This window comes from Leptonotus elevatus, chromosome 18, assembly GCF_054856555.1.
Source record: "Leptonotus elevatus isolate MCC_2025b chromosome 18, RoL_Lele_1.0, whole genome shotgun sequence".
Lineage (NCBI taxonomy): Eukaryota > Metazoa > Chordata > Actinopteri > Syngnathiformes > Syngnathidae > Leptonotus > Leptonotus elevatus.
Genome location: NC_141256.1, coordinates 16,802,964 through 16,829,524, shown reverse-complemented (window position 1 = coordinate 16,829,524; position 26,561 = coordinate 16,802,964). Strand labels below are relative to the sequence as shown.

Below are 26,561 nucleotides of genomic sequence, written 5' to 3'. Positions count from 1 at the left end.
CCTGGCGATAAGACGCGAGTGGAGTGGCGAGAGCCACGTCAGCCCACCACCACCACCACCACGAGGAGGAAGAGGAGGAGGCGGCAGATAAGCGGCAAGGGTGCGACTCGGCAAAAGTGACAGTGTGATGTAGTGACAGTGGAAGCGGACGAGAGAGCAGGAGGAGGAGGAGGAGGAGGAGAAGACGGCGGTAGTCGCTCACAGAAAAAGAGACCTAGGGGGGAGGAGGGGGGAGGAGGGGGAGGATGGGGGTGGCGAGGGGGGAGTAGGTAAACTAATCACTGAGCACGCAATGCAATTTTCTGGCTCTGTGCCTCGCACTCGGCTTCCTCCCGCCACGCCGCCTCGCGTCTTGGGGGCCTTTTTCGTCGTCTTCTTACTATTCCGCTCACAAACGCCGCCTCTCCCCCGCGCCATCTATCAGGCCGTACCATTTCTCCGCCGACCCCTTCCCATCCCTCTTTTTCTTATGCAGCCGTCCCCTCCGGCTCCACTCGAATGGGTCGAGCGAGAGAAGGAAGCAAAAGCAAAAGCAAAAGCCAAAGCCAAATCCGCCCTTTTAGCTTTTATTCCGTGATCCTCGATACGATCCTCGATATCCAGTTTAAGGTCCGTGCAACTGGTACAATTGTCATTTCAATTGTAAGACAATTGAGTGCATTGCGAGTATAGTCACAAATTCCAGTTAACATCTTGCACTTGACTAGTAGTACAAGTAGTGACATCGATGTCAACTAGTGAGCAGTTTTGTCTGACGAGCGTGCCAAAGTCATCACACCCAAGAATATAACAAGCGTATACCATATAACCCTCGATCGGTTATTTTCACCTGTGGGCTATTGGGTTAGCTCTGTTGCTACACGTGACGATGTAGCATCCAACAACAGTGGCTATTTGAGTTCTATTGTATTTTTATTTAATGGTTTTTTTTCCCGTATAAAATGTGTAAAAAAAAAATATCACCGAAAATGTTCATTAATTTCATGTTATTTGAAGGAAAATGACTAGTTATCAAGATTTTAAAAAAAATTGTCCGTGACATGATGCAACTTTTTGTCCATATCACACGGCAGAAACATCTCTTGTACGACATATTACAATAATGACATCATTGTCTATCATTTGCATTATTTCATTCCCTCACCGAATGAGAATCGATAAGAGAATCGGCTCAATTGAAGAGTATCAATAACGGAAGTGGAATCATTCAATTCTCATCCATTTGCATCCCTGAATGAACTTAATGGTGAGAACAAAATGCATTTTTATGCTGCGTGCTGGATTTTGGAAAATATCACACGAAAGCTCCAACGGCTTTTCACAGGCGTGTCGGTCGAGAGGAGCATTTGATAGCCGGAGCCTGCCCACCTGTCTCACTATTTTGCAGCGCTTCGGTGATGATGATCGATGCTGCAGCAGACATGCAAATCAAGGAGGCGGCGCCCCTCGCACCCGCTAATGCATGCACAACACACACACACACACACACAAGCCTGTGGTCCTCTGATATAATGATGGCAATAAATGGGTGCTCACACCCCCTTTTTTTTTTTTTTAAATGGATATCAAATGTTGACGCCATGATTCTCCCACAGTAAATGATGTAGCAAAAATTCTCGTTTTAAGATTCCGAGCTTGTTTGAATTTTAAAAAAAATGTAGGACTTTGGCAATAGACGAGCCATGAAATTCAGCCAATATATTCAATGTGCTTTTTAATTTCAGACATGGGTTCTTGAGATTTTTTTTCATTTGTCTCGTCATGAGCAACATGTCCACAAAATGTCAGCCTGGACACTAACTTCAGATTGGGACCAATCATGCAGGGAGGGGGGCCTTGAGGATTTTGCGCGGATGTTTGGGGCTTGACTTTCCAGGGGGCGCTATTGAGCCACATTTGGCAGATTGAGTTCTGGACCCCCTTGAAATCCATTGATTTTCACCAGGACACACATGCTTGAAAAAAATAATGTTTTTTGGGGGGGGGGGCAAGTTGAGACGCCACCAAAAGACAAGATTAATCAGAAGAAGAAGAAGGAGTAACAATTTTCAAGATAGATGAGATTCCTAATAACGATAGTGATCACAACGCTGTTTAAGAATGGCGAGACTTGTGAAACGATTGTCAAATATCATTAAGAAGACAGGAGACCCCCCCCCCCCCACCAACACACACACACACTTTGACACGCAATATAAGTGAGCCCATCCATCATCATTGACGCCGTGTCACCGTGGAGGCCCCAAAGGACACGCTTGATAACACTGCACAACCTTTATCGTAGAATTTAACCATTCAGACTTCCACCACACACACAAAAAAAAAAAGGGGGGGGGGCGGGTGTAGTGCACTAAAATGCCAAAACATTTTCAGGTTAATTTTCTACGGTAGAGGATTAGGGCCAGTGAAGAGGAAAAAAAGGTTGGCAGGATTCTGACTTTATTTCTGACAAAATTCAAGTCAGAATTCTGCCAACCTTTTTTTTTCCTCTCTTCACTGGCCCTAATCCTCTTCTGTAATTTTCAGTTTAATTTTATTTCATGAACAATTTTTTTTCCAGTTTTAGTTAGTTTTCGTGAATTATTATCAGAATCAGATTTATTGGCCGGTATGTAAACACAACAGAACAGAAAGTCGTTTTTTTTTTTTTACATTAAAAAAAGAAGACAGCAGGAAGGAAGGAAGGAAAAAACAAATGGTGTGACAACGCGGACAAACCAACAAGTGTCCTGAAATTAACTTGCTTGTAAGTCAAAGTCCTACCGTTCAAACAATAGAAAGTACATTTCCCCTACGATGTCCCCCGAGTCCAACGAGTGCACAGCATTCGATACTTGAAAAGCAGACAAACGACACTTTCGCGCAGCAAGCCTCACACATCAACACACTGCGTCACCGCTGGGGGGAAAAAAATCCAGAACCCGGCGCCGACCCGAGGGGTTTCTGCTGACACGTAAAACCCATGCGTGAGCCCAAACGCGACGCTCAACAAGGAAAGATGAAGCGGGGTTCGCTGAGGTCACGCGCAGTTCACGCCGCAGTGGGGGTACTAAAAAAAAATGATGCAGGAGCAATAAGGAGGCGTTGCCAAGGTAACCGTGCCTTTTGCCGGGGCCAAACGGGGACAGCCGGCCTGCGTGGCTGCGGGGATTCTGTCGATGGAGCAGAATGGATTGTTGTCGATTTGTCGCAGTCGTCAAACAGCAGTTGAGGACATTCACAGTCTCACGTTCCCGTTTAAAATCAGACTCTTTTTTTTTTTCATTTAATCCTCATTGAAATGAATAGAAATGTTTTTAAATCCAACCAAAAAAATATGAATGTATTTTAATGAGAAAAAAAAAGCACTTGATATTGTACATGACATAATTCAACAGAATGTACATAACTGAACTTTTTTTTGTTGCTTCACTTCAGTGGCTATGATGCTGCTTCTTTTGGTGTGCATGTCCAGGCCACCAGGGGGCAGTATAATGCAGACATGTACTGTACATGGAGACAGAGAAGACGTCAAAACTCCTTAGAGGTAATATTAGTCTGTTCTACGCATCAAGAATATACACCTGTGAATATTGTGATATTTGTCTACGTTATACATTAGCATGTTTATGGCATGTCCTATGACGTGTTAGCATTAAGCTAGCAGACTTAAAGGACTTAAAAGACTATGTGGTTGATTTCAATACACGTGAAATTTTCTTTTTACCTTGGAAGTCATACCTCAAGACAAGTCACCACTACATTATATTATTGTACTGCCCCCTAGTGGACAACGTGCACATCAGAAGGAGCAGCTCCAATGTCTATAGAGTTGAAACATGAAATCATTGCGCAACCACGGTTTCATTCTTTAAATTCGATTTAAATGTTTTAATACAATCCAATATGGCTGAGTACTATTTTTCTTATAAAAAAAAAACATGTTACAAAAAAGAAAATCCAACCATGGTGACAGAAAGAATGCAACTCACAGTCAACGTTCGACTGTATAGTGTAAGCATGTTTTTGGGAGTCGAGGATGCTAACATGGCGGAGAACGAGTACATTTCAGGTCTAATGGAAGCGTAAAGAGCGGATGACTCGACGGCGGGACAACACCGCAACGGCGTGCTTTAACGGCGGCCGAGAGCGCCGACGCGTCCCCCCCCGAGGCCTTGCTAAGTGGTGGTAACCCGACTCCGACATGTTGCAGTCTGGGAAATGTGATGAATTGGAAGCGCGGCGAGGGAAAGTAATGTAAGCGGCGCAGAGCCGAGGCGTCCATTTCATTGACCAAAACGCGACCACTCAGACCCAGACGGACATTAAAGTACGTATTGGCGGAAAATATTCAATTGCCATGCGAGCGGGTGACGCTTACTTCATCCAAGGTCACATTGGATGGAATCTTTCACTCATTTGCTGCTCTTCTTCTTTTAAAACGACTGGTGGATCACGTCTCTATGGTGTATAGCGCCACCTACAGCGGCGGAGTCCCCTCTCAATATTCGAAAAAGAACAACAGATGGAAACGGGGCAGAAGCCGCATGTCCGGTTTTTTTTCCGCATTTTCAGTAAATTTGCTTAAAAACTCAAAACACTTGGATGGAAATCTGACTAATGACAGGCGACATTTATTAAACGAATGCATCATTTCCTGCTGGAGGAAGCGAGTAAAAGTAGGCCAGGGAGAGCGTCGTGGCCGGGTCTCGTAAGGACAACGCCAGCAGCTGTTTTCACTCCACTGTCCTCGCGGGGACGGCGGCCAGGACCTCACTAATGCGCTGCTTCACCTTCCAGGAAGAGGAAGAGGAAGAGGAGGAGGAGGAAGATAGTGAGCAGTGTCTTAAATGCAATGGCGGGCGGTGCATTTGCTACTCGGGCCTTCTGTGTGGTCCCATCCGACTCATCCACATCTTAAGACCACCAAAGTGACGAGACCATCAAATGGACAAAAAGTCAATCAATGTTTTGACGGCTGATTGCGAAGAGTGAAGCGACGGCGGCCGAACGTTATGACGACGTCTGAAGCGCATTCGAGCTCAGATTTGTTGCTCGTCATGGCCACCGTTTGAATTGTTAGAATTATTAACATTGTTTTTCTGTTTCAAAATATATTCTTCAAAGTGTTTTTGATTTTAGTTAGATATGTAAAACTGTTCCCATATGGTAGAAGAATGTGGTCTGTTTTTCTCCTAAGGAAGTGAGGTGTCGGAATCCACAAGGCAGATATGCGGGAATCTCTGGTGCGAAGCAGCTACAGAGTTCAATAGTTTATCTAGGAAGCCAATTGTTTACCTCACATCTGTTAAGGACTGAAAGAACTCAATGGGAGATGGCCTGATTGTATTTCACTCTGCTGACAGGACAAGATCAAAGGGGGGGCTGTGCTCTGTGTGGAGTTTTATGGGGAATCTCTGGTGCAGGGAGGTGGTGTGGCCAAGTTGCCCACATCCTTGAGGAAGAGATAAGGAGAGGGGGTGTGTAGATTTGTTGTGACAGGAAAATGTCACATGTTGAGAAGAGACCAAAAGGTACTTTCTTTGTCAATAAAGGGGGAGGGAACGATTTCTGTATATATGCATGCATGAACTTTGAGAAGAACACATTTGTGGGTGAGCTGCGATGATTGAGCAGTAGCTCCAAGTGGCTTTCAGAATCTGAAATAAGGCTGGCAAACTTGTTCACAGATTTCAACTTTGAATTTATTTGAACACGCAGAAATCAAAGGAATGATTTCCAACAGAATCCACGTGGCCGCGCGCGTCCCGCTGAAAAAGTGAGCCGTCGCAGTCCCGTTTGACGCTTTGATGATAATCATGTATTGAGTAGCGAGGCTGCGGGGACAGCGCCGAGCTTGAGCGCCGAGCTTCTCCCTGTGACAGCTGTCCTGTGCATCCGTCGTGGCGCGTGTCGGGCCTCAGACGGCTGATAAGACGGACGCATTTGAAGGATCGTTGAGGGCCTGTCGCCGCTAAATGCAACACAAATCCGTCAAATGCAGACCAAGTCTTGTTGTACTCACAAATGCAAATATTGCACATTACAATCACCACTACTACTAGCTACTGTTGCTACAATGACCTCTACTACTATTACAAATAATAATTGCTAAAACTACCATTTCTATTTACTATTCCGACCACAACAATTACACTAGTACTGACTACTCCTACTATTATTACCACTACTGCATTGACTACCTGCTACAACCACTACTACTGTTACTGCAAAGACTAGTAGTTACTACCACAACCACTATTACTATCTACTGTGACTAGCCCTACTACTACTTATCGTTACAAATGACAGCAATGGCTACTTGCTACACCACTACTACTTAGTAAGTAGTACTACCAATACAACTCCTAACTAATAAGTGACTATTCTTATTACTGCAACTGCTACTACAAATTGAGAGGAGTACTGTATACACTACGATCACTACCTCTAACTAGTAGTGATTACTCCTATTACTAGTACTAACTACTACAACTACTACTAGTTACTACCACTACAACTGGTATCACTAACTACTGTGACCACCATACGACAACTACAACTACTACTAATGACGATTGACTAGTACCCACTATGACCACTACCACTTCCCATTACTAATTACTGTAACTAAAACTAGTGCTTAGTAACTATTCCTCCTACTACTACTACTACAAATTGAGAAGAATACATGCTACTATGATCAATACTTCTAACTAGTATTGACTACTCCTACGATGTCTATCTACTACTACCATCTCAACCACTATTACTAGCTACTTTGACCACCTTGCACCTTACTACTACTACTACTACTGACTACTACCCACTATGACCACTACTACTACTAATGGTACTTAGTTTATTACAATTTATTATTGCAACCACAACTAGTTGTGACTACTACATGCGACACTACTAACGAGTAGTGACTGGTCCTACCACTACTGTATGTAAATAATAACTTCAAACAGCACATATAATAACTATTAAATGTCAACAAATCATAATAAAATGCACATAGCTAGTTAAGCTAAAATAATCAAATGTGGTGTTTCCATAAAGTGGCGAGCATGAGTCAACATTGGCCATCTGTTCTGATGAACCCACGCACCAACGAGGCGCCTGATTGGTCAACCACATCGGCAAACATGTTTACAACATTTGCACATCACATCATTTATGGAGCGCAGAAAGCTGTGAATTTCTATTGCCCTTATAAAAAAAAAAATTCCAACAGAAAAGTCAAATAATCCATACAAGCAACTTTTACACATCGGCAGTTCAAGCAATAAAGCCAGGAAATAATGCCGTGTTTTTTTCTTGAGCATATTTTGCTCACCTAAACATCTGCGAGAGGATAATGAGGCAGTTTGGAGCGCGAGGTCTCCTCCCCAAAATTGGGAGCGGGCTGCATCAAATAGCTCTGACACACTTTCATCAAAGGCAGCGCATGAGCCGGAGAAGACGGGAGAGAAATTGCTTCTGAAAGGTCCACTTACTTGACTAAAGTAGGCCTGCAAGCGCTGGAAAGCACAGACAGCACAAATGCAAGCAGGAAATGGACGCGGGTCGGAAAAGGGAAGCAAATGTGCTTCAGAAAAAGAAATACACTCACAGGCCACATCATTAGGTTCAGTCTAATCGAATGGGATCCCACACAAGAGCTGGCAATAATAAAACATTGAAATAATAAATCCATCATTCATCGTTGTCACTTTGTTTTATTTTTTCAGTTTGTTTTATTTTACGAGTGCGTGTTTAAACAAACCATAACTTTGTCTTACAAAAGTCTTATCAGCTTAAACAGATAATGTGACGTGCTAACAAAACTAGCATCGATTTCTTTCAACCTTTAAGCAACGGATATTTGACTCTTTTTTTTTTTTTTTTTTGTGAACATGCCTTTCTAGTTGTAATATATTATACATTCCTTCGTACTGAATCTCATTGACATTTCTAATAATAAACAAACTGCTGAGTTCCGAACGATTCCACTTTTCTTCCGAGGCTCGCCATTTCTTGGCCGAGCGCAAAAGACGGCATTGCCTTCAAACGCTCGCGTCCGATTGAACCCGCGCGCATCAAAGCTTTGAAGAGGGCTAGCGGAGCGAGCATGCTCGCTAGCGGCTGGTCAATAAAGTCATTAGGCGAGGCTTCGCTTGTCCACGCTCACCTTGGGAGGACGCGAGTGGCCACAACGCTAATTGTCAGCGGTAAAAAACAAGATGCGGGGGATGCCTCTGGTCGCTACGCTGAAGAACTGCCGTTGAAATGAAGTGTCGGGAGTGCAAATAAGCAGTCTTAACGTGGCGCAACGCGGTCACGTCACCTACGAGCAGGCAGTCGGAGGTCGAGGCAAGTCCGGTGCTACTAACGTCGCTCTGGCTAGTGATGAGTTATTAACATTGTTTTTCAGTTTCAATTTATATTTTAGCCGTTTTGGATTTAGTTATAGCTGTGTAGCTCAATGAATGGGATTGTCTATTGTAGTCTTATCTGTCTCACTCTCCTGAGAAAAAAAGGGAGTGTATGTAGCCTGGTACCGGTCTCGGTCGGAAGAGACAGGCTGATTTATTATTGTTTTTCTCTAATCTGATTTATACCTATGGGAACAGAAAGGGGGATTTTCTGGTATTCACTGAGTTGTAAACAAATGTACTGTGGGCTGATGGGAGGAGACTTTTCGTATTCACCCACTTTCCAATAAATAATGATGTGCCGGAGTAGAGAAGACACAATCTGACCAGAACATGATTTGAGTGTCGTCAGTTTTTGTCATCAGAAGCTTCTGTTTTAATGATACCTTTGCAAAGGGACTTCTTCACCAGAATCTCACCATTCAGTTAATTGAACACGCAAAGAGTACAATACTTAATATTGTCTACTCTAACACTAGCTAGCAACAAGCTAACACAAGGCTATGATTGCGGCTCAGCGCGTTGTGGAGTATCGCTCTCACCAAGGGATGACAAGGAAAGATGAGCAAGTCATGCTAATTGCTAAGCTAACCTAAGGTTAGTCGCGTTAAAGCCGCATCCAACTTTGAGCATCAAAATAGCAGAAAAATTGGTAAGAATTGGAAAGTTGCTCATCAAATGAAGCCAGTGATTAGCAAAGAAAGACAAAAACAATATTTTGGAGCCTTGGGAGTGCAGAAAAAGAAGAGTATACAGTTCAAGTGGAAGAAGCATACCATGCAGCTCTATTCCCTTCATCAGTGGGCATTAAAAACACACCAAGGCAAAGCTTTCCGAGCCAAACGCAAAACAAAAGAATCCATCCGTGGATGTCGGGTAAGTGGCGGCAGCGCGGTGGCCTGCTGGGCGCCGTCTCAGAATGACAAGGCCGGTGACGGCTTTCATGAAGCGCCACACTTGGACCTCGGCAGGAGGCCTTTGAGCTGACAAAAGGCTGCTATGGCAACGACGTGCCAGAGGGGCAACGGGCAAGTCATATCGGCAACAAGTCGCCTACATTATTGGGATGGTTGGAAGAAAACTTTGCTCTTCTTGGATAGTGTTTTTTTTAAACCAGATACTATTTCAATTTCATTCATGTATGCCTTCAAGCCCAAAATCCAAACAAAACCCCCCCATAAAGTTATTTTGTTGTCAACTGGGTGAAGAAAGCTCCACTGTACCACAAAGCAGAACAAGTACAGTAGTTTTGCATAGTCACGAGTTGCTTGGCAGAATTCATGGGGCATAATCATTTGTGCCCCCAAGCTCAACTTAAATTAAGAGAAATTACTCGCACGACAGATGAAACGAGCCCAAATTTGAGGATGAATGTAGATCAATCAAATCACTTGGCAATTTTTTTCTAATTGGTTTCATTGCTTGTTACCGGGCAGAACAATCCTCATAAAAAAAAAAAACTAAACTGGCATGTACTAGTTGCAGTGCAAATGTGTTCCCCTTGCAACTCGAGGTCGAAGCAAAGGAAGTAAAGACATTTACAGAGTCACTTGTTGCTAGGTAGAATTCATGGGGTACAAATATTTGCGCTCCATTAATATTGTTTGGCGGACATACAGAAGAGATGTCGATCGGGACGGAAGCGCTTCGCTCAGACAGCAGACAGGTTGCCCCCGGCGACGAGGCCGGCGGAGGCCAGACGGGTTGACGCACGCTCGGCCGCCTTCAGATGCGGTCACCTTTGCAAATGGCCGACGTGTCCTTCGTCTTCATTAGCCTCCCTTTGACGGGCAAACACAGAGAGGGAGCGCCACTGAGCTGCTGAGAACGACAGTGGGCTAACTCGGCTAACTCGGCTAACACCTCCTTTTTTTTTTTTTTTGCTTGTATGAATGTCAAGTCAAGAGGCAAAATGCGGCTTGTGTATTTTCAGATGAGGTCGAAGCTGGAAGTGAGCTGCCGCATTTGACCCGTCAGCGCCGGACAATGGGAACAAGAATGTAGGTCAGCCTTTGCGGGAGAGCAATGAAATCTATTAGCAGTGCTGCAATCTGTTGCTTGAAGGGTTGTAGCACCACATCATAGATGCTATTTAATGTTAGCATTAAGCTAGCGGACTGAAAGACTATAAACTACTGCATGTGGTTGTTTTCATTACACAAGGTTTCCGTTTCTTTACATTGAGTTCCGAGCTTGGTCGCACAACCAATTAACTTGTAAGTCAAAGTCCCACTGAACGCTAAAGCCATTTGACAATGCTGCCGTGGATGATCCAATTCCCGAAAGTAGGATTTTTTTTTTTTCCAAGGCGAGGGGTAGCATTGGGATGAATTAAGCTGATTTCAAAAGGCTCCGTGATTAGACATCCCGCTAATCTGGGCGCATGAAAACTCTGAAGAGTCGAAATCCACTTACTGCCGGATGTTTTGAGCGCGGGCACAAAACGCAAAATGAGAAAATGGCGGCAATGGGGGTTTAAAAATGGGTCATTTTCGCGGCAGAACGGCGCACGACCTTGAAATTTGTCTTTGCATGAGCATGCTGTCGTCTTGCTGGACAGCTCAGTGCGCTGACACTTTTGGCTCTTAATTGCATCCTTCCAACTAATTGATATGCAGGGAAAGGAATGGTCGTTTTGGTCCGTCATATCCCGTGAAGGAATGCCGGACTAATCCACCCAGTCACGCTGGATGAAAATAACTCACCGATGCTTTTCTCTCTCTCTCTCTCTCTCATTTTTTTATTTTTACTCCTTATGCCACTCTGGAGGAACAACACTGGCCCATGTCTAAGAACTGCACCGACTGCTCATACTCAATGGGGGGAAAAAAGCCTTTTACGCAAGGAAACATGTGCTCAGACAAAAAAAAAAATCCTTACCTCTGTCCACAATCAATAGTCTACCAGGAATGGGCATAACAATCAATCCTAAGGTAATATTGCTTGAACAGTTTAGCAGGATCATGCAGTACAACATCTGAGAACTGCACTGACAGCACAAACCAGATGAAAACATGCCTTTGACACGGAGACACACAAAAATATTTTAAAAGTCAAAGAAATCAGCAGTAGACTAGGACTGAGCATAACAATCCATTCTAAGATTATATTCCTTTGAAACAACTGTGGAGGGATTGTCGAGTGGAAGAGCAATGACCAATGTCTAAAAATATCCTTACCTTTCTTCATAAACAGGAGTGGACTAGGAAGGGACATAACAATCAATTCTCAATTACTTCAAGACACTCTGTAGGAATTATAAAGTAGAACAAAACTGGCCCAAGAACAGAGCTAACTGCTCAAACTAGATGTGTTTTACAACTAGAAACACATGTGAAAGTGAAGAAAAATACATACCTCTTGTCTATAATCACCAGCAGTAAACTCGGACTGGGCATAACAATCAATTCTAAGATATTACTTCCTAAGCGACTGTGGAGGGATCGTCGAGTAGAACAGCAATGACCGATGTCTAAGAATATCCTTACCTTTGTTCATAAACAGGAGTAGACTAGGGAAGGGCATAACAATCCATCCTGAATTACTTCAAGACACTCTGTAGGAATTATAAAGTAGAACAAACACTGGGCCAAGAACAGAACTGACTCATACTAGATGCTTTTTACAGTGAGGAATACATGCTAAATAAGTGAAGAATAATCAGCAGCAGTTGACTCGGAATGGGCATAACAATCCATTCTAAGATAATACTCCTTAAGCGACTGTGGAGCCAACTGTGTCTGAGAACAGTTATTCAAAAAAATGTGAAAATGCTTACTTTCACGCATAAACAGCAGTCGACTGGGAATGAGCACAACAATCAGGCTAAAATGTAATACTCCTTAAAAAAAAAAAAAAAAGATTTATGAGCCTGCTTCCAAACCAATTGAGTTGTTAAATAACAAAAAAGGGAGACAAAAGGAGTCCAAGGTTGACAAGAAAGAGTGAAGGATGGATGCAGGCCAGAATGTGCGCTGGCCTACATCCGAAGAAATGGGCCAACCCGCTTCGCCCTCCAATCATGGCGGCCGGCCGGCAGCACGCTCGCACGGCGCGGGACACGGCAGCCCAAATAAAAGCGCTCTCTCTTAACTCCGCGCGACGCCAATTCTCACCTTCTTCATTTCTCGCCGAGCGGAACAGCTCGCCCGCAGGGGCGTCGCCAATGCTAATCGTATGAAAACGAGAGGAGACGTGAAGTGCGACAACTAACGGAAGCTGTTCAATTATTTATAAAGCGGCCCGAGGGTGTTTATCGAAGGCGCGTGCAACGTCCTGATCTTCTCTGACCGCTACTGAAGCAGGCCACGGAAAACCTGCAAGCTCCTGGGACACCTTTGAGTTTTCAATAAATACAGAAATAAAAGTGTGGATGAAAAATATGGACATTGGTTCGTTTTAATAAAATAATATAAAATTCTTCTAAACTTTCTTTTTTATTTTTTATTTTTTTAAAAATTATTATAATTAGTAAACGATATGCATCATAACTGAAAATGATACATTGTGATATCAGTGCTTTATCATAACAGAAATGTTAAATCGTCTAAACGGTATGCACCGTCGCCGAACATGATGTTGATGTGACAACAACGCATCAACATGATATCATTACATTACTGTAAGAGAAAACAATAGATCACGATATCAGCACTTTATTGTTAACGAAAACATTCAATCGTCTAAATGGTATGCATCGTAACTGAAAACGACACATTGCGATATCAGTGCTATAACGTAACAGACAAAAATTATTACCTTACCTTATCGTAAGAGAAAATGTTCAATCATCTGAACCATAAGTATCGTAACCGTACATCGTTATATCAATGCTGTATTGGTAAATCGTCAATGTGCAACGGCCAATACATTCTGATATCAAAACGGTATCACAACAGTCAATGTTACATTGTGAAATCAATATGTATCGTAACAGACAATACATTGTGATTCTAACGCTATATGGTAACAAACGATACCTTGCGATATCGATGCTGCATCGTAACAGACTGCGATACATTGTGAAATCGACACTGCGTTGTAACTGATGATACAAGTCTTGATATTGACAGAGTATGATAGCAAACAAGACATCAGGATATGGAGAGTAACAGACAATGAATAACGCAACGTGATATTGCCCACTGAATATATTTCAATAAGTTACACTTTTTTCTACTTTGGAAAGTTTTTCGCAAATGAGTCATTTGCGCTTTACCAGGCAAGTGCGCGAGTGAACGCAGCATTTGGTTACAGTAGCCAATTGGCGGAGCTCGACACGCTGCAAGTCAGTTGATGAGCGAATACACACATGAAAGCTCGCGCCAGAAACAGCCAGATGCCCCCCCCGCCCCCCCCCCCCTAAAAAAAAATCCATCTTTGCAAAGTGAGGCGATGACTCTTCCCCGCATGTTGCAGTGCCAGCAACTCCTTTGGCGCATTTATCAAACATCTTATCAAAGCGCCGTCAAATGTTACACCCAAGCTCGCCTCTTTTGGAAACATTTTCCGTCGACGCGGCCGATTGTCAAGTCGTTTTGAAAAGACGTGTCGATGCAAAAGGCAACATCAAGGAGGGGGCCGTTCAAAGCTGGTTCACGAACGGCGGCCGTGTGAAAGGTACGCAGCTGTGCTTACTTTTGTTGCATGCACAGATTAGCATCATGACATCAGTTAGCGTACAACTATTTTATATGGTACGTACCCGTTGCGATAAACCGGAGTTTTGCCGGTCCAGGAAATATGACTGTAACCAGATCGTACAAAAACCAAAGCAATATTTCCCAAAGGAAATAATGGAAATGCAACTAATCCATTCCAGACATCGGCTATTTTTCAAGCTCTTTTGTGAATTCTATCGTGTTTCTCACATTCTTTCTCAAATGGCGGCCATTTTGTGTTGAACAGATGGCAAGGTGTATTCTGTAAGGCAATCGTACGCCGGCCGGTTTGCTCACCAACACTCAGATAGGATGAGGCAGCATCGACGTAAAAGTCAGGCCTTCAAAATAAAAGTCAGTATAACAACCGTTTAACGCACTTCATTTGGCTCTACAGGGGAACGTATTTTGTGCTTCTTTATCGAACGTGTTGTTACACTGTACGCTTTTATTTTGTAGGTTTGATTTTTGAAAGAGGATGCTAATACGTTGACCTTGCGCCCGAGGTCAAAGCGTGTTGAGAGAGGAAACCAGAAGCTGACAACAGACGCACGCACGGACGGAGAAGACGGGGACGGAAGACGTACAGTCGCGCGGAGGAGGAGGAGGAGGCCGAGAACATTAATAGCCGTAAGCGATAGCCCGGGTGGCGCTTGTATGTTAGCGTGGCGGGACGCTAACGCTTAAGCGCTAATGGATGGAAAGAGAAGGCGGCATCGTGGCAAAGAGCTCACCTGGGAGCGCGAGCGGCACCCTCATCCGACAGACAAGACAGCAAATTATGGAACCGGATCATAGCGTGAAAAATGGCCTTTGTGCGCAAGGACTCGCACACTCAGCGGCTCTCCTCCGGGCCTAATAATCGTCTTCGCCACCGGCATTTTTGGGGATGAAAAATGGCGGCGGGAAAAACATTTATCCGGTCGATGTTTCCAAGCGAGGTCGCGTAGCAACGTTGGCAAACTAAGCGACATGGCAGAAGTTTGTTTCTAAACACATAATACATGTAAACAAAAACAAAAGTAGGTACAACTACGCAGTAAATTCTAGAGCAGGGGTGTCGAACTCGGATCGGTCAAATCATGGTATATAACTTCAAAACAATTGGTGTGAATTATACGCAGATTTTCGCTATTTGCGGGTTTGCTCAACTGTAATTCTATTATTCCAAAAACGCAGCAACACTTTTCCTGTAATGTGTTTTTGTAACCAGTAAATGAATTTGTGTCATATTTAACACGTTTATGTCGGTCTATGATTAAAAACGAGATCCAGGGCAATTCCGTATACAAGTTGCATTGCTCATCTGAGGACTGCTTGTGAAATTACGAATTTATGTTTGGATTTAAAAAAAAAATTTTACTTTACAAAATCATCTAGCTTATGTTTGACTCCCCTGTTCCAGAAAATACATTTTACTCTGAACTGAGTCTATTTGGTCACATTCTAGAGTAAGAGTTAAATATTCAGAGTACATTTTACTCAAAGTATTAGAGAGAATTTGTCAATCACATAAAAAAAAAAAGATATTAAAAAAAATTCACTCAGAAATTCTGAGTAAATTTTGCAAGGAGATTTTTGCATAATTTTACTAGTTAAAAACTACCATTCTACCACCTGAGCTATGCATAAAAAATGGACCGATCCACTTGATGGGTCAATTTGACCCAACTTTCTGGGTAGTTTTACACTAAAAGACCCATTTCTTGACCCAAAGTTGGGTCAAATTGACCCAAGTAGAGGATCGGTCAATTTTTGTCCCATAGTTGGGTTATTTTTGACCCAACTGTTTTTAGAGTGAGGAGGAGACCAGAAACGTTGGCGTTCCGAAGATTCCAGCTGACACGAGCAATATACCAACACGCAGCAGGAGCTGTGTGGCTCAGGAAGTAGACTGGCTGTCTAAGTTGTGGGTTTGTTCCTCAACCCTTGAGTGACTTTTTCTTCATTTTTTTTAACTCTCTTCCACGTGTAATTTTTTACTGTATTTACAGTGGGACCAAATACACTCATCTTAGAGTAAAATCGACTGTGTAGAATTAAAGTAACATTTTTGTTAACAAAATAAAATGCTTAAAACAAAAGTAGGAGTTGCAAGTGACGCACGCGTTCGTGCTCAGGCATCAGCAAAGTCGTCACCTCATATAGAAACGCATTACACTCCACATTTAGATTTGAGCCCAGGGAGGAAATAGAAGCACCAACAGCTTTGCTAATGGCGGCGGATGGAAGTGATGCAGTCGCTACAGCTGCCAACCAGGACCGCCAACACGCACGCACGCACGCACGCACGCACGCACGCACGCCAGTGAACAAACAGCACAAACTACAAAGTCAATAAAGCGTCATCAGGAGCCAAGTTGCACAAAGCGTGCGTGCGTGCGTGCGACAAATGTTGCCAAAAGAGAGAGCGGCTGTAAACACGCAAGGAAGCACACAAGCCAATTGAGAAAATGTGCAGGACAAACGTGTCGGTCGGCGTGGGAATTATTACAAAAAGCTCATCTTGCGATATGTTCAACTTGTACGTTGAAGCTTTGTAAAGGATGGATTGCATTTATTAAATTTAGGGAGAAGTTGAGTATTGGTTTTGGGGGGGGGGGGGGCTTATCAGTGTCTTTAAAGCAGGCCAGTTTGTCGGTCATTCCGCTGGGCTGTCGGGTCAGGTGAGGCTGTTGCCATGGCGATTTGGTGCCCCGATAGGGAGGCCAGACCGTCACGCCGCACGCGTCCACATCCCAATTAAACAAATGGCCAGCGTTGGACACAAACCTCGTACTGTATTTTCAAAAAAACATCCCTTTTTAGGAAGCGTGTCTGTTGAGTCATTAAAAGGGAAAGTCAAGTCCAAGACGTTCTTTCCACCAATATGTTCGATGTGCTTCCATTCGTCTCGTGGTTACTATTGCGTTTGCGGAATATGCATTAAGCAGTCAAAACCACCTATTTGTGTGGAACGAAGTGTTGGGCGGGTTCCGGTATAAAGACCAATCACGGTTGACTTTTTCTGGGTTTTGGTCATGTGACGTTAGCAAACGGAGCCATGATTAATCCTATTTCCTGAGTAAGCAAGATATCATCTTCAGTCGACAGCAAGTGGCAAAATGTGGTTTAAAAGCTATTAACTAATTTGCTCCCAAAAACGTATAAAAAACTTTCCATTTTTTAATATTGCCACGGTCCCAAAAAACGTATTTATACGTTTTTACGCTAGACCATACTGAAGGCTTTGATGCAGCCTCTGACCTGATAAGGTCACTTAAAGCAATTGTAGTTATTACAAAAAATGGCCAGCAGTTGGCAGCAGAGTAGAAGAGGTCAAACGTGTTGCAACAAGCTTTTTTCAACAGGTTTGTGAATAATGATGAAACTTAGCTATACTCTAATGCTGATTTAGTTTTTTTAAGTAAAATGTTTTATAGCAATAAAACATAATATTCTGTGGGCCTTGCAAAAATCTGTCAAAATCCAGTAAAACTGCAGAGAGCGAAGGGGGTTGCTTCAGTGAAAATGGTTGCCAGTGAATGAGTTAATATTATCACATTAATTAATTTGTGTTTGATATTTTTCTATGAATTAATTAATTGATTAATTAAAAGAAAAATATTGTCTTTTTGCTGCTGAAAATGGCTAAATGAGTCCCTTGAAAATGTCATTGGCAAAGAGCTTTTAAAACACTTCAGATTGGCCAATAATTTGAAAAGTTTTCCATTTTTATTTTATTCATAAATTATTTTTTTAAGTTTGTAAAAGACTGACTTTTTTTTTTAAATACTGTAAAAATGCAAACAAATGGCTGATTTTTTTTTTAATTTTTAAATAAAGAAACATAGCAGTCGCACAGCATTTTATTTTTTCAAAGATACACAAAAAATATTTTGGAGGAAAAAAAGTAAATAAATACCTGGGAGGAATAGTATTTTTTTTTTTTTAACAAAGCTATATCAGATGTCCTATTTATAATCCTAATTATCCTAAAAAAAGGTAGCCAATTTGTTTGATGCGAGCTGTTTGCATCCAAGAGGCACATTGACTCGCTTCTCCAAAGACCGAAGTCAGCAGGGGAGGAGCTCATTGTCCATTTTGTGCGGCGCTCCTCCCTCTCCGATATCAAACGCCTCCAGAAACAGGGCGAGCAAATGTGAAAACCAAGCAAAGCGCGTGTGTGTGTGTGTGCGCTGTGAGCGTGCATCACACGCTTGCCTCCCTGAGGTTGGAGGTGTGTGCGTGTGCACGCCTTGTGCCGCGCATGCTAATGCGTGCCCCGCTATACCCATCTGCGCTTAATATTCCCGTTTGTGTCTGCCGGCCTCGGCTTGAGAGTGCAGCGTCAAGGCGACATCGACGATCAGCTCTTTAATCGCGCTCGACTAAAAATAGCAAACGAAACAAACCCTGGCCAAGGCTTCACCTGCAAAAGTCATATGAACCCAACCGTGATAAGGTTCCGGCGCCGAGTGGAACTTAGCGACGAAACCACTGTTGCGGTGGTTTAAAGAACAGAAAAACACATGTAGGCTGAAAATAACAATACTCACTGGCATGCATGTATTCTTTATCCTCTGCCAATACGATGATTATCGTCAGCTCTGTATTCAATATAAAATTCATTTGATCTTAAATACAGGTTACTTGATTTTGGAAATTGGACAATTAACTGGTCTACTTTAAGGAACGAAATGTTACTGCCCAATTAGTCACCCGACATTTGATTGGTCACTTGTTACTAGGCAGACAAGACGTCACGTAGACAACCAAAATGACTTCAAAGACAGCAGGATGGTTTTCATCAACTCTGTGTTAAATATAAAATGATATACATGACCAGATTTCCCCCCCAAAATGCATTGCAATTGTTTTTTTATTAGCATGTTATATTGTATTTATTTTTTACGTGTTTCTTATATTTTTAAAAAAGACCCAGGTTCGAGCATGTAGATACATTCAACAATTTTGTATGTGTTCAATTGAAATTGGGCGGATTCAATTGAGTTTGAAGCACATTATAGAATTCAGAAACGTCATCTTCTTGGGGGAGCTCGTGGGAACACAAAGACACAAAACACGCTTCATTACCAAACAATTCCGAAAGTACTACTTCACTTCGCACCTCTCTAAACTGAGCGTTGTCACCTTTGCACCAAAAAGATATTTTTTCGTCACAACTGAGCCGCCAACATCTTCCAGCTCACAAGAATTCAAGCACAGAATGTGAAAAAGGTTTTGAAACGTGCGCGCCGCATTCTGCCGGTGACATTCAAGCCTTTCTGCGTCTTTGCCTGCAGCCGCGACGCCTTCGCTTCCCCCTCGCTCTTTTTTTTTCCTCGCACTTTGATAGGCTCCTTCGTCGTGTCATGGCGGTCGTCGCTGATGGCGAAATGACTGCTGCGATGCACGCGCGCGCGTGCGCGCTCTTGATAAATAACGCCGCACGCAGTCCAAATTCACTCAATATTGCCGTATACATTGAATATTGTCGCATGGGACAATATAAGCACCAAACCTAACAAACACAAACTACTTTCTATCTTTTTCTGTTCCTTACGTAACCAGCAGGAGGTGGATTGGTTTCACCAAAAACACAGATTTCAGACCAAAAAAGCAGAGAAAACAAAGAATGACATTTTGTGCATTGAAAAACAGCGACATGTCGATGAGGTATTAACTCACTCACTGGCAGCCATTTTGACTGAAGCAACCCCCTTCGCTCCAGGCCGGTTTACTGGATTTTGACTGGTTTTGCAAGGCCCACAGAATATCGTGTTCTATTGCAATAAAAACATGGAACCTACAAAAAGAAAAATCTGGGAAAAAAAGTATATTTCTATCTGTTTCTGTTTCGCAGAAATTAGCATGAGAATATGGCTAAGTTTCATCATTATTCACAAATTTGTTGAAAAAACTGAGGAAAAAAGTTTTTGGCAACATGGCCCTGGTTGATCTCTCATACTTTGCCGGCACTTTTTGTAATAACTACCATTGCTTTAAGCGGCCTCTTCAGGTCAGAGGCTGCATGAAAGCCTTCTAGCAAAGAAAAAAAAAAATAATAATTTTAAACGTATAAATACGTTTTGGGGGTCATGGCACTATTTAATATAGAATGATTTTATAAGTTTTTTTGGAGCAAATAATTTAATTAATCTGCTAGTTTAATGCTAACGCTAATGCTAACACATAATATGTAAGGGGCCATTATTATAGCAAAACCACTTGCAAATGCATAACCAGATTCCCAAATATTTAACTGGAGTCACGAATAGTAACCAGAAACAAATGCACAAATCTGTGAAAAAAAACTTGCAAACGTGGAACCAGACATACAAATATTTAATTAGTCCGAAATATGCGTGATATGGTTTTACAAATACGCATGCTGGGCCTGCAAAATTCATCGCTAATGGTTGTGCAATAATTTCCACATAATAATGTACAGACAATGTAACAATACTCGCTGGCATAAAGAAAAACAATTAATATTACTCCTATATCTCCAAGTATTTCTGTATATTCGTCTTATACTGCCCCCGGGTGGCCAAGCTGTGCACAGCAGAAGAAACAGCATAATGAATGGCCATTAAATAGTAGCCCAAACAAATTAAAAGTGTTAAAATGGTTTAGTTAAGTTTATTTATTTATTTATTTTCCATTGTGTAATTGAAAACGGCCTAAAATGTTTGCCGATCCCGTTCGGGCGCCGCAAATGCGCCAGCGATCTAATTGCTGACACCGTTCGGTGTGGTTGAAGTGTTTAAGGCGACTTTTTTAAAGGCGATGGGCTGAGCTCGGATCTTAGCTTGTTTATTTGGTGTGAAATTGCAGCCTGCTGTGTTTACAGGAGCGACGCACTCCATTCGCTCGCCTCTCGTGGCCAAATTGGTGTAATTGGCAATTATTCCGCGTTTCCGGCCAATTGTGACAAATTGGAAGGGAAAGAAAAGAAAGACTCCCACGGCGGGCCCGTTCCGGGGATTTCCCCTCAAACTTCCTCGCCGTATGCGGTCACGCGCTCATTCGGGTTGGCGCCGATGAAGACGTCCGTCCCGCCACCGGCAGAATTTTTGTGCGTGTCGCGCTGCAACATGACGGGATTAAATGGCGCGACTCCAATCCTCGCTCGCGAGGGGGGAAGAAAGAAGAAAAAAAAAACGCAGCGTGACGCCAGTCTGAGGGCCGGCCGCAATGCACGCTGGGAAGGCGGCTAATTGATTGTGGAGGTGAAGATAAAAGTGAGTAATGAGACGTGACTCCTGTCAGCTCTTGAGCGCGATTTCCTCTCCTAATGAAGTCTCAACTTGCACGCTAAACGATGCTGATATCTGACGTGCAAGCAGCAAAAACCGGCAGGGAAAACGAAAAGCAGCCCATGAGTTAGCGTCCAAACAGGCCACAATATTAGGTACACCTGCACTCTCAACAAACCGGCCGCGTAACTGACACAAGTTGCATTGCATCGAATATTTGGACCTTCTTGTGGAGAAATATTAAGATGACCAAAACATTTGAGAAAAGTTGACTTGTTTGTTTATATTTACTATTTAATTATAAATGTTAACAAATCAATATTTTATCCCTATTCTATAGAAGCAATTTGTACAGTTTAACTATTTTGGTTGTTTATTTTGGGTGTAATTCCACTGTCGACCACTAGATGGGGCATATTATTATGTTTGACACTAGGGAAATTCAGTGCTAAATTGACTATTTTGTATATATTTCCTATTTAATTAAAAAAATTGAATCAATATTTTAATCGCCATTTTATAGAAGCAATTTGTACAGTTTTAAATATTTTGTTTGTTTATTTTGGATGTAATTCCACTGTCGACCACTAGATGGGGCATATTATTATGTTTGACACTAGGAAAATTCAGTGCTAAATTGACTATTTTGTATATATTTCCTATTTAATTTAAAAAAAATTGAATCAATATTTTATCGCCATTTTATAGAAGCAATTTGTACAGTTTTAAATATTTAGTTTGTTTATTTTGGATGTAATTCCGCTGTCGACCACTAGATGGGGCATCTTATTATGTTTGACACTAGGGAAATTCAGTGCTAAATTGACTATTTTGTATATATTTCATATTTAATTAAAAAAAATTGAATCAATATTTTAATCGCCATTTTATAGAAGCAATTTGTACAGTTTTAAATATTTAGTTTGTTTATTTTGGATGTAATTCCGCTGTCGACCACTAGATGGGGCATCTTATTATGTTTGACACTAGGGAAATTCAGTGCTAAATTGACTATTTTGTATATATTTCCTATTTAATTAAAAAAATTGAATCAATATTTTAATCGCCATTTTATAGAAGCAATTTGTACAGTTTTAAATATTTTGTTTGTTTATTTTGGATGTAATTCCACTGTCGACCACTAGATGGGGCATATTATTATGTTTGACACTAGGACAATTCAGTGCTAAATTGACTATTTTGTATATATTTCCTATTTAATTAAAAAAAAATTGAATCAATATTTTAATCGCCATTTTATAGAAGCAATTTGTACAGTTTTAAATATTTTGTTTGTTTATTTTGGATGTAATTCCACTGTCAACCACTAGATGGGGCATATTATTATGTTTGACACTAGGGAAATTCAGTGCTAAATTGACTATTTTGTATATATTTCCTATTTAATTTAAAAAAAAATTGAATCAATATTTTATCGCCATTTTATAGAAGCAATTTGTACAGTTTTAAATATTTAGTTTGTTTATTTTGGATGTAATTCCGCTGTCGACCACTAGATGGGGCATATTATTATGTTTGACACTAAACTTGAAAAAAGAAGAATGAAAACTGTCACACGTTTAATCCTGCTTTTTACACCTACAAAAAAGGACGGCTGTATATTTATTTTATAATGGACATCTTTGGGCATAATTACTCATATATTGTCCGATTATAAAGTCAACCTATAAGAGAAAATGTCGCTTCTACTTGTAGGGTCCAAGAGGATTCTAGTGTGTGAACCATGCTACTAGTTGGGACGAGTAGTTTTCTAGTGTAAAACGGTAGATTACTAGTAAGGTTTAGTTGCTTACTAGTAGGCCAAAAGCGGCACGAGTACTAAAAAAATAATCTTACGGTTGTGCTACTAGTGTGCCATAGTAGAGCATACTAGTGAGGACAAAGAGCATACTAGTGCATGGACCTTGCGCCTGAGCTCAAGGCTATCGAGGAAATGTTCAATCAGCTTTCCATAGTGTCAAGTGTGTGTGTGACTATAAAGTGTGTGTTGCGACAGCGGGGGGGTCACTCACGGGGGGATTATTGCCAGGGCCGCCGTCTGCCCCTCAGACGCGATGCGCCTGGCTGCCCTACCGCGGGGTCAAAAGCTGCTTGTGTCAGCCTAGCTTAGCGCGAGTTCAGCGAAAGGCTAACAAGCCGATATGGAGATTATTGGCCGGCTGCGAGACCACCGCCGCACCAGGCGGCAAACGATATCGTAGGAGAGAGCGGGGGATTACACGTGCACGGTTAGGATATGTTGATACTGCGGGTCAGTTAGGATGTTTTAAGGTGTCAGAATTTTTCATGTCAATGTTAGCAGTTTTTGGTCGTTTTCTCAATATGCAGAACGCCGAGTATGGCCTTGTGAACTCGCCAAGTACGGTCTTCCTATAAGAACATGATCAGGGCTGGACTGGCACCCCCAAAAAAAAAAATAAAAAATAGGGAAATAGGCCCTGGCATTTTGATTTAGGCCCACCAGCTCGGCCCAGCCCAACTCAACTCTTGCCTATTAATGATGTTTCCGTTTGCTATCTATATTCAAAATGGATTAATGGTCCTTCTAAATTGTGGGCCAGTGTAAGAAAATCTGAATTAATAAGAACTGCATGCCGGCCCACCGGGCATCTGCCCTGAATGATAGTTGGCCAGTCCAGCCCTGAACATGATTTTCGTTCATTTTTCCGTGAAAGCAGCGCAAAATGCATCTTGGGATATTATGAGCATTCACAAGCTACAACTGATGAAACGTTAGGTTAAGCTCGCTGACAAGAACAACATCCGGGTAGTCCACGCGTGCTTGCTTTTGGAAAAGGACTTGGACCGCAACTAATGACGTTTCACGAGATCACGAGGACGTAAGAAACGAGCAAGAACGCGTGTTGAGGAACGGCTAAAGTCACCGGCGTTCTTAATATGTTCTCAAGTATATTCTTAAGCCGGCTGAGAGGCGAAGGTAGCAAATGTTGATTTCTCGTCAGGGTTCGTTCAAGGTCGCAAACAATCTCAAAGACGTTCGCAAACCGTTTGAATGGTCACTAGCGGTTTTTATGAGGAAAAAATCAACTTCCGCTTTTGCAAAAACTTTCACTGCTCAGTGGGATGCGAGTTTCGGAAGAGCATATTGGCGAGGTTCACCAGACCGTAGGCTACTCTGTGTTCGTTATTGACAAATGGACAGCAGATGGCGGAAATCTATTCGAGTTACGGAAATATGTCATGAGTGACCCAAGGGTCAGCATTTACATATTTATTTTTAGGTTCATATTTATGTTCATTTGACATATTCCGTGCACATACACATTTACATATTTCATTTGAATGGGGAAAGACGGCTAGAAAGTTGGAATGAGATCTTGTCCACCACATAACAACACCTGTCCTCACTAATAGATTTGAAATGGGTTTTTTTTTTATGTGGGGGGGCCAGAAATGCGTAGCGTTGCAGAAGACACAATGACATCATGTCTGTTGGGGGGGGGGGGGGTTGTATGGTGGACTGCGTGGGAACAGATGTTCCGTCAGGAGTGTTGCAATATCGAATTGGCGTCTTTAATGCAGCTAAGGGAGGGGGGAGGGGCAGTGGGATTTGAAGACACCTCACATGCACACACATGCACGAACGCACACGCTTGTACCCCACGCGCACAAGCGCAATGGCGCACTTTTGGTGAAGTAGCCATCAAGCCTCCCCTTCCCGCGCACTTTCGTTCTTTCTGCACAATGCAAAAGCGCAAAGAATGATTTCAATTCTCTACTGCACCCGCGTGCAGGTTCCTCCAGGTGTCAGCGGACGCTCACGCACGCGCGCATCTTACCTCCACACCTGTCCCATCTGAAAGACGTGCAGCAGGCTCTGCCAGAGCCACACGGACATCCGGCAGCAGCGGTCCCGCTGCAGGCTGACGGCGGCGGCCCGGCGGCTGTTCAGCCCCTGCACGGAGCCCAGCGCGCCCTCCGTGTAATCCTGCACGAACCACCTGAAGCTGAGGATCTGCACCAGCACGGAGGGCACGAGCACGAAGAAGAGGGTCACGGCCGACCACAGCAAGTGGCGGCCGCGGTAGTAGTGCGCGGCCAGCCACACGTCGCTGCCCACGTCCCAGAAGAAGACGAGCAGAGCCAGGACGATCCACAGGCAGTCCAGCCACAAGCGCCGGCGCTCCTCGTGCGGCGGCCGCGACGCCTCGCTCCTGCCGCCGCGGCCGCCGCCACCTTCGCCGCGCCTGGCCCGCAGGTAGCGCAGGCAGGCGCTCCGGCAGCCCCAGTAGCACGACGAGGTGTTGCAGCAGTGGCAGATGTGGAAGGAGCTGCTGCTGTCGGGCCCCTCCTCCCCGGCGCCCACCGCCTCGTCCAGGTTGCGCAGCTGGGCGAAGCCGCTGACGATCCCGCGGCCGTCCGACTTGGCTGCCATCTTGCCCCCGCTCGTTGCCCCCTCGTCGTCCTGACGACACTTCCCGGACACCTGTTTCGCAACCGGGGCCCCGGAGCCATCTACGAGCCGCCGCGGCTCCTCACCCTGCAGCAGCAGGCTCCGGGCTCGGATGGCGCGCGCGCGCCGCGGCAAGCCCCGCGGACGCAGCGCATTACGCCCCCCGCCCCGCCCCGCGTCCGCCGGCCCCCCTCTGCAGGTTCGAGCACTTTAATCCGGCCGCGTGCAGCGATGGGGCAATTTTTAAAGGTCCATCTCATCGAACCCCTCCTCCTTCCTCCCTGCTGCTGCTGCTGCTGCTGCTGCTGCCGCTTCAGCCCTCCCCGCGTCCCTCCTCCAGCTGCAAGCCACCACCGCGTCCCTCCGCTGGCCCTCGCCGACGTAATTCATCCCCCTACCTCTGCCCCCTCCCATCCCCTCTCATACTCCCTTTCAACGTGGTTGCCATCTAGCGTCTCCTTTCAAGTCCCCCGTGCGGCATTTAGAGAGCGCCTCGCACCCCCCAAAAAAAGTATACTTTGAGTGCAGGTATACAAATGGCTTAAGGCGTTGCGGATGGGTTTTGATTTTGTACCCTTAACCTTGGAATTTGACTCGACGACAAACCTTAATTTGATAGTCGAGTTGCGCACATTTGTCGTCTCAAATGAGGACAAAACTTGATGCCATGTGTTAAAATGGGGAGTTTGTTATTGCTGACACAAAAAAATAAATCACATTTTGTCATATTTGTTAAAAGTAAACAAAGATTTTTGGGGCGGTTTACCAATCAATCATACGATGCTGGATGCTGATGTCTATTTAAATACTTTGCGTATTTAATGCT

At 43.4% G+C, this 26,561-nt stretch overlaps 1 protein-coding gene across 1 annotated transcript in view; it reads right to left on the bottom strand.

The window, feature by feature from the left end:
• xkr6b (XK related 6b) overlaps positions 1–26,089 on the bottom strand; it is a 38,810-nt gene extending 12,721 nt beyond the window's left edge. Inside the window, exon 1 of the mRNA XM_086061000.1 lies at positions 25,122–26,089. Coding sequence (XP_085917126.1) covers positions 25,122–25,717 — 596 coding nt within the window. The 5' untranslated portion in view covers positions 25,718–26,089. The remainder of the gene's footprint in view (positions 1–25,121) is intronic.
• Positions 26,090–26,561: the final 472 nt, after the last annotated feature.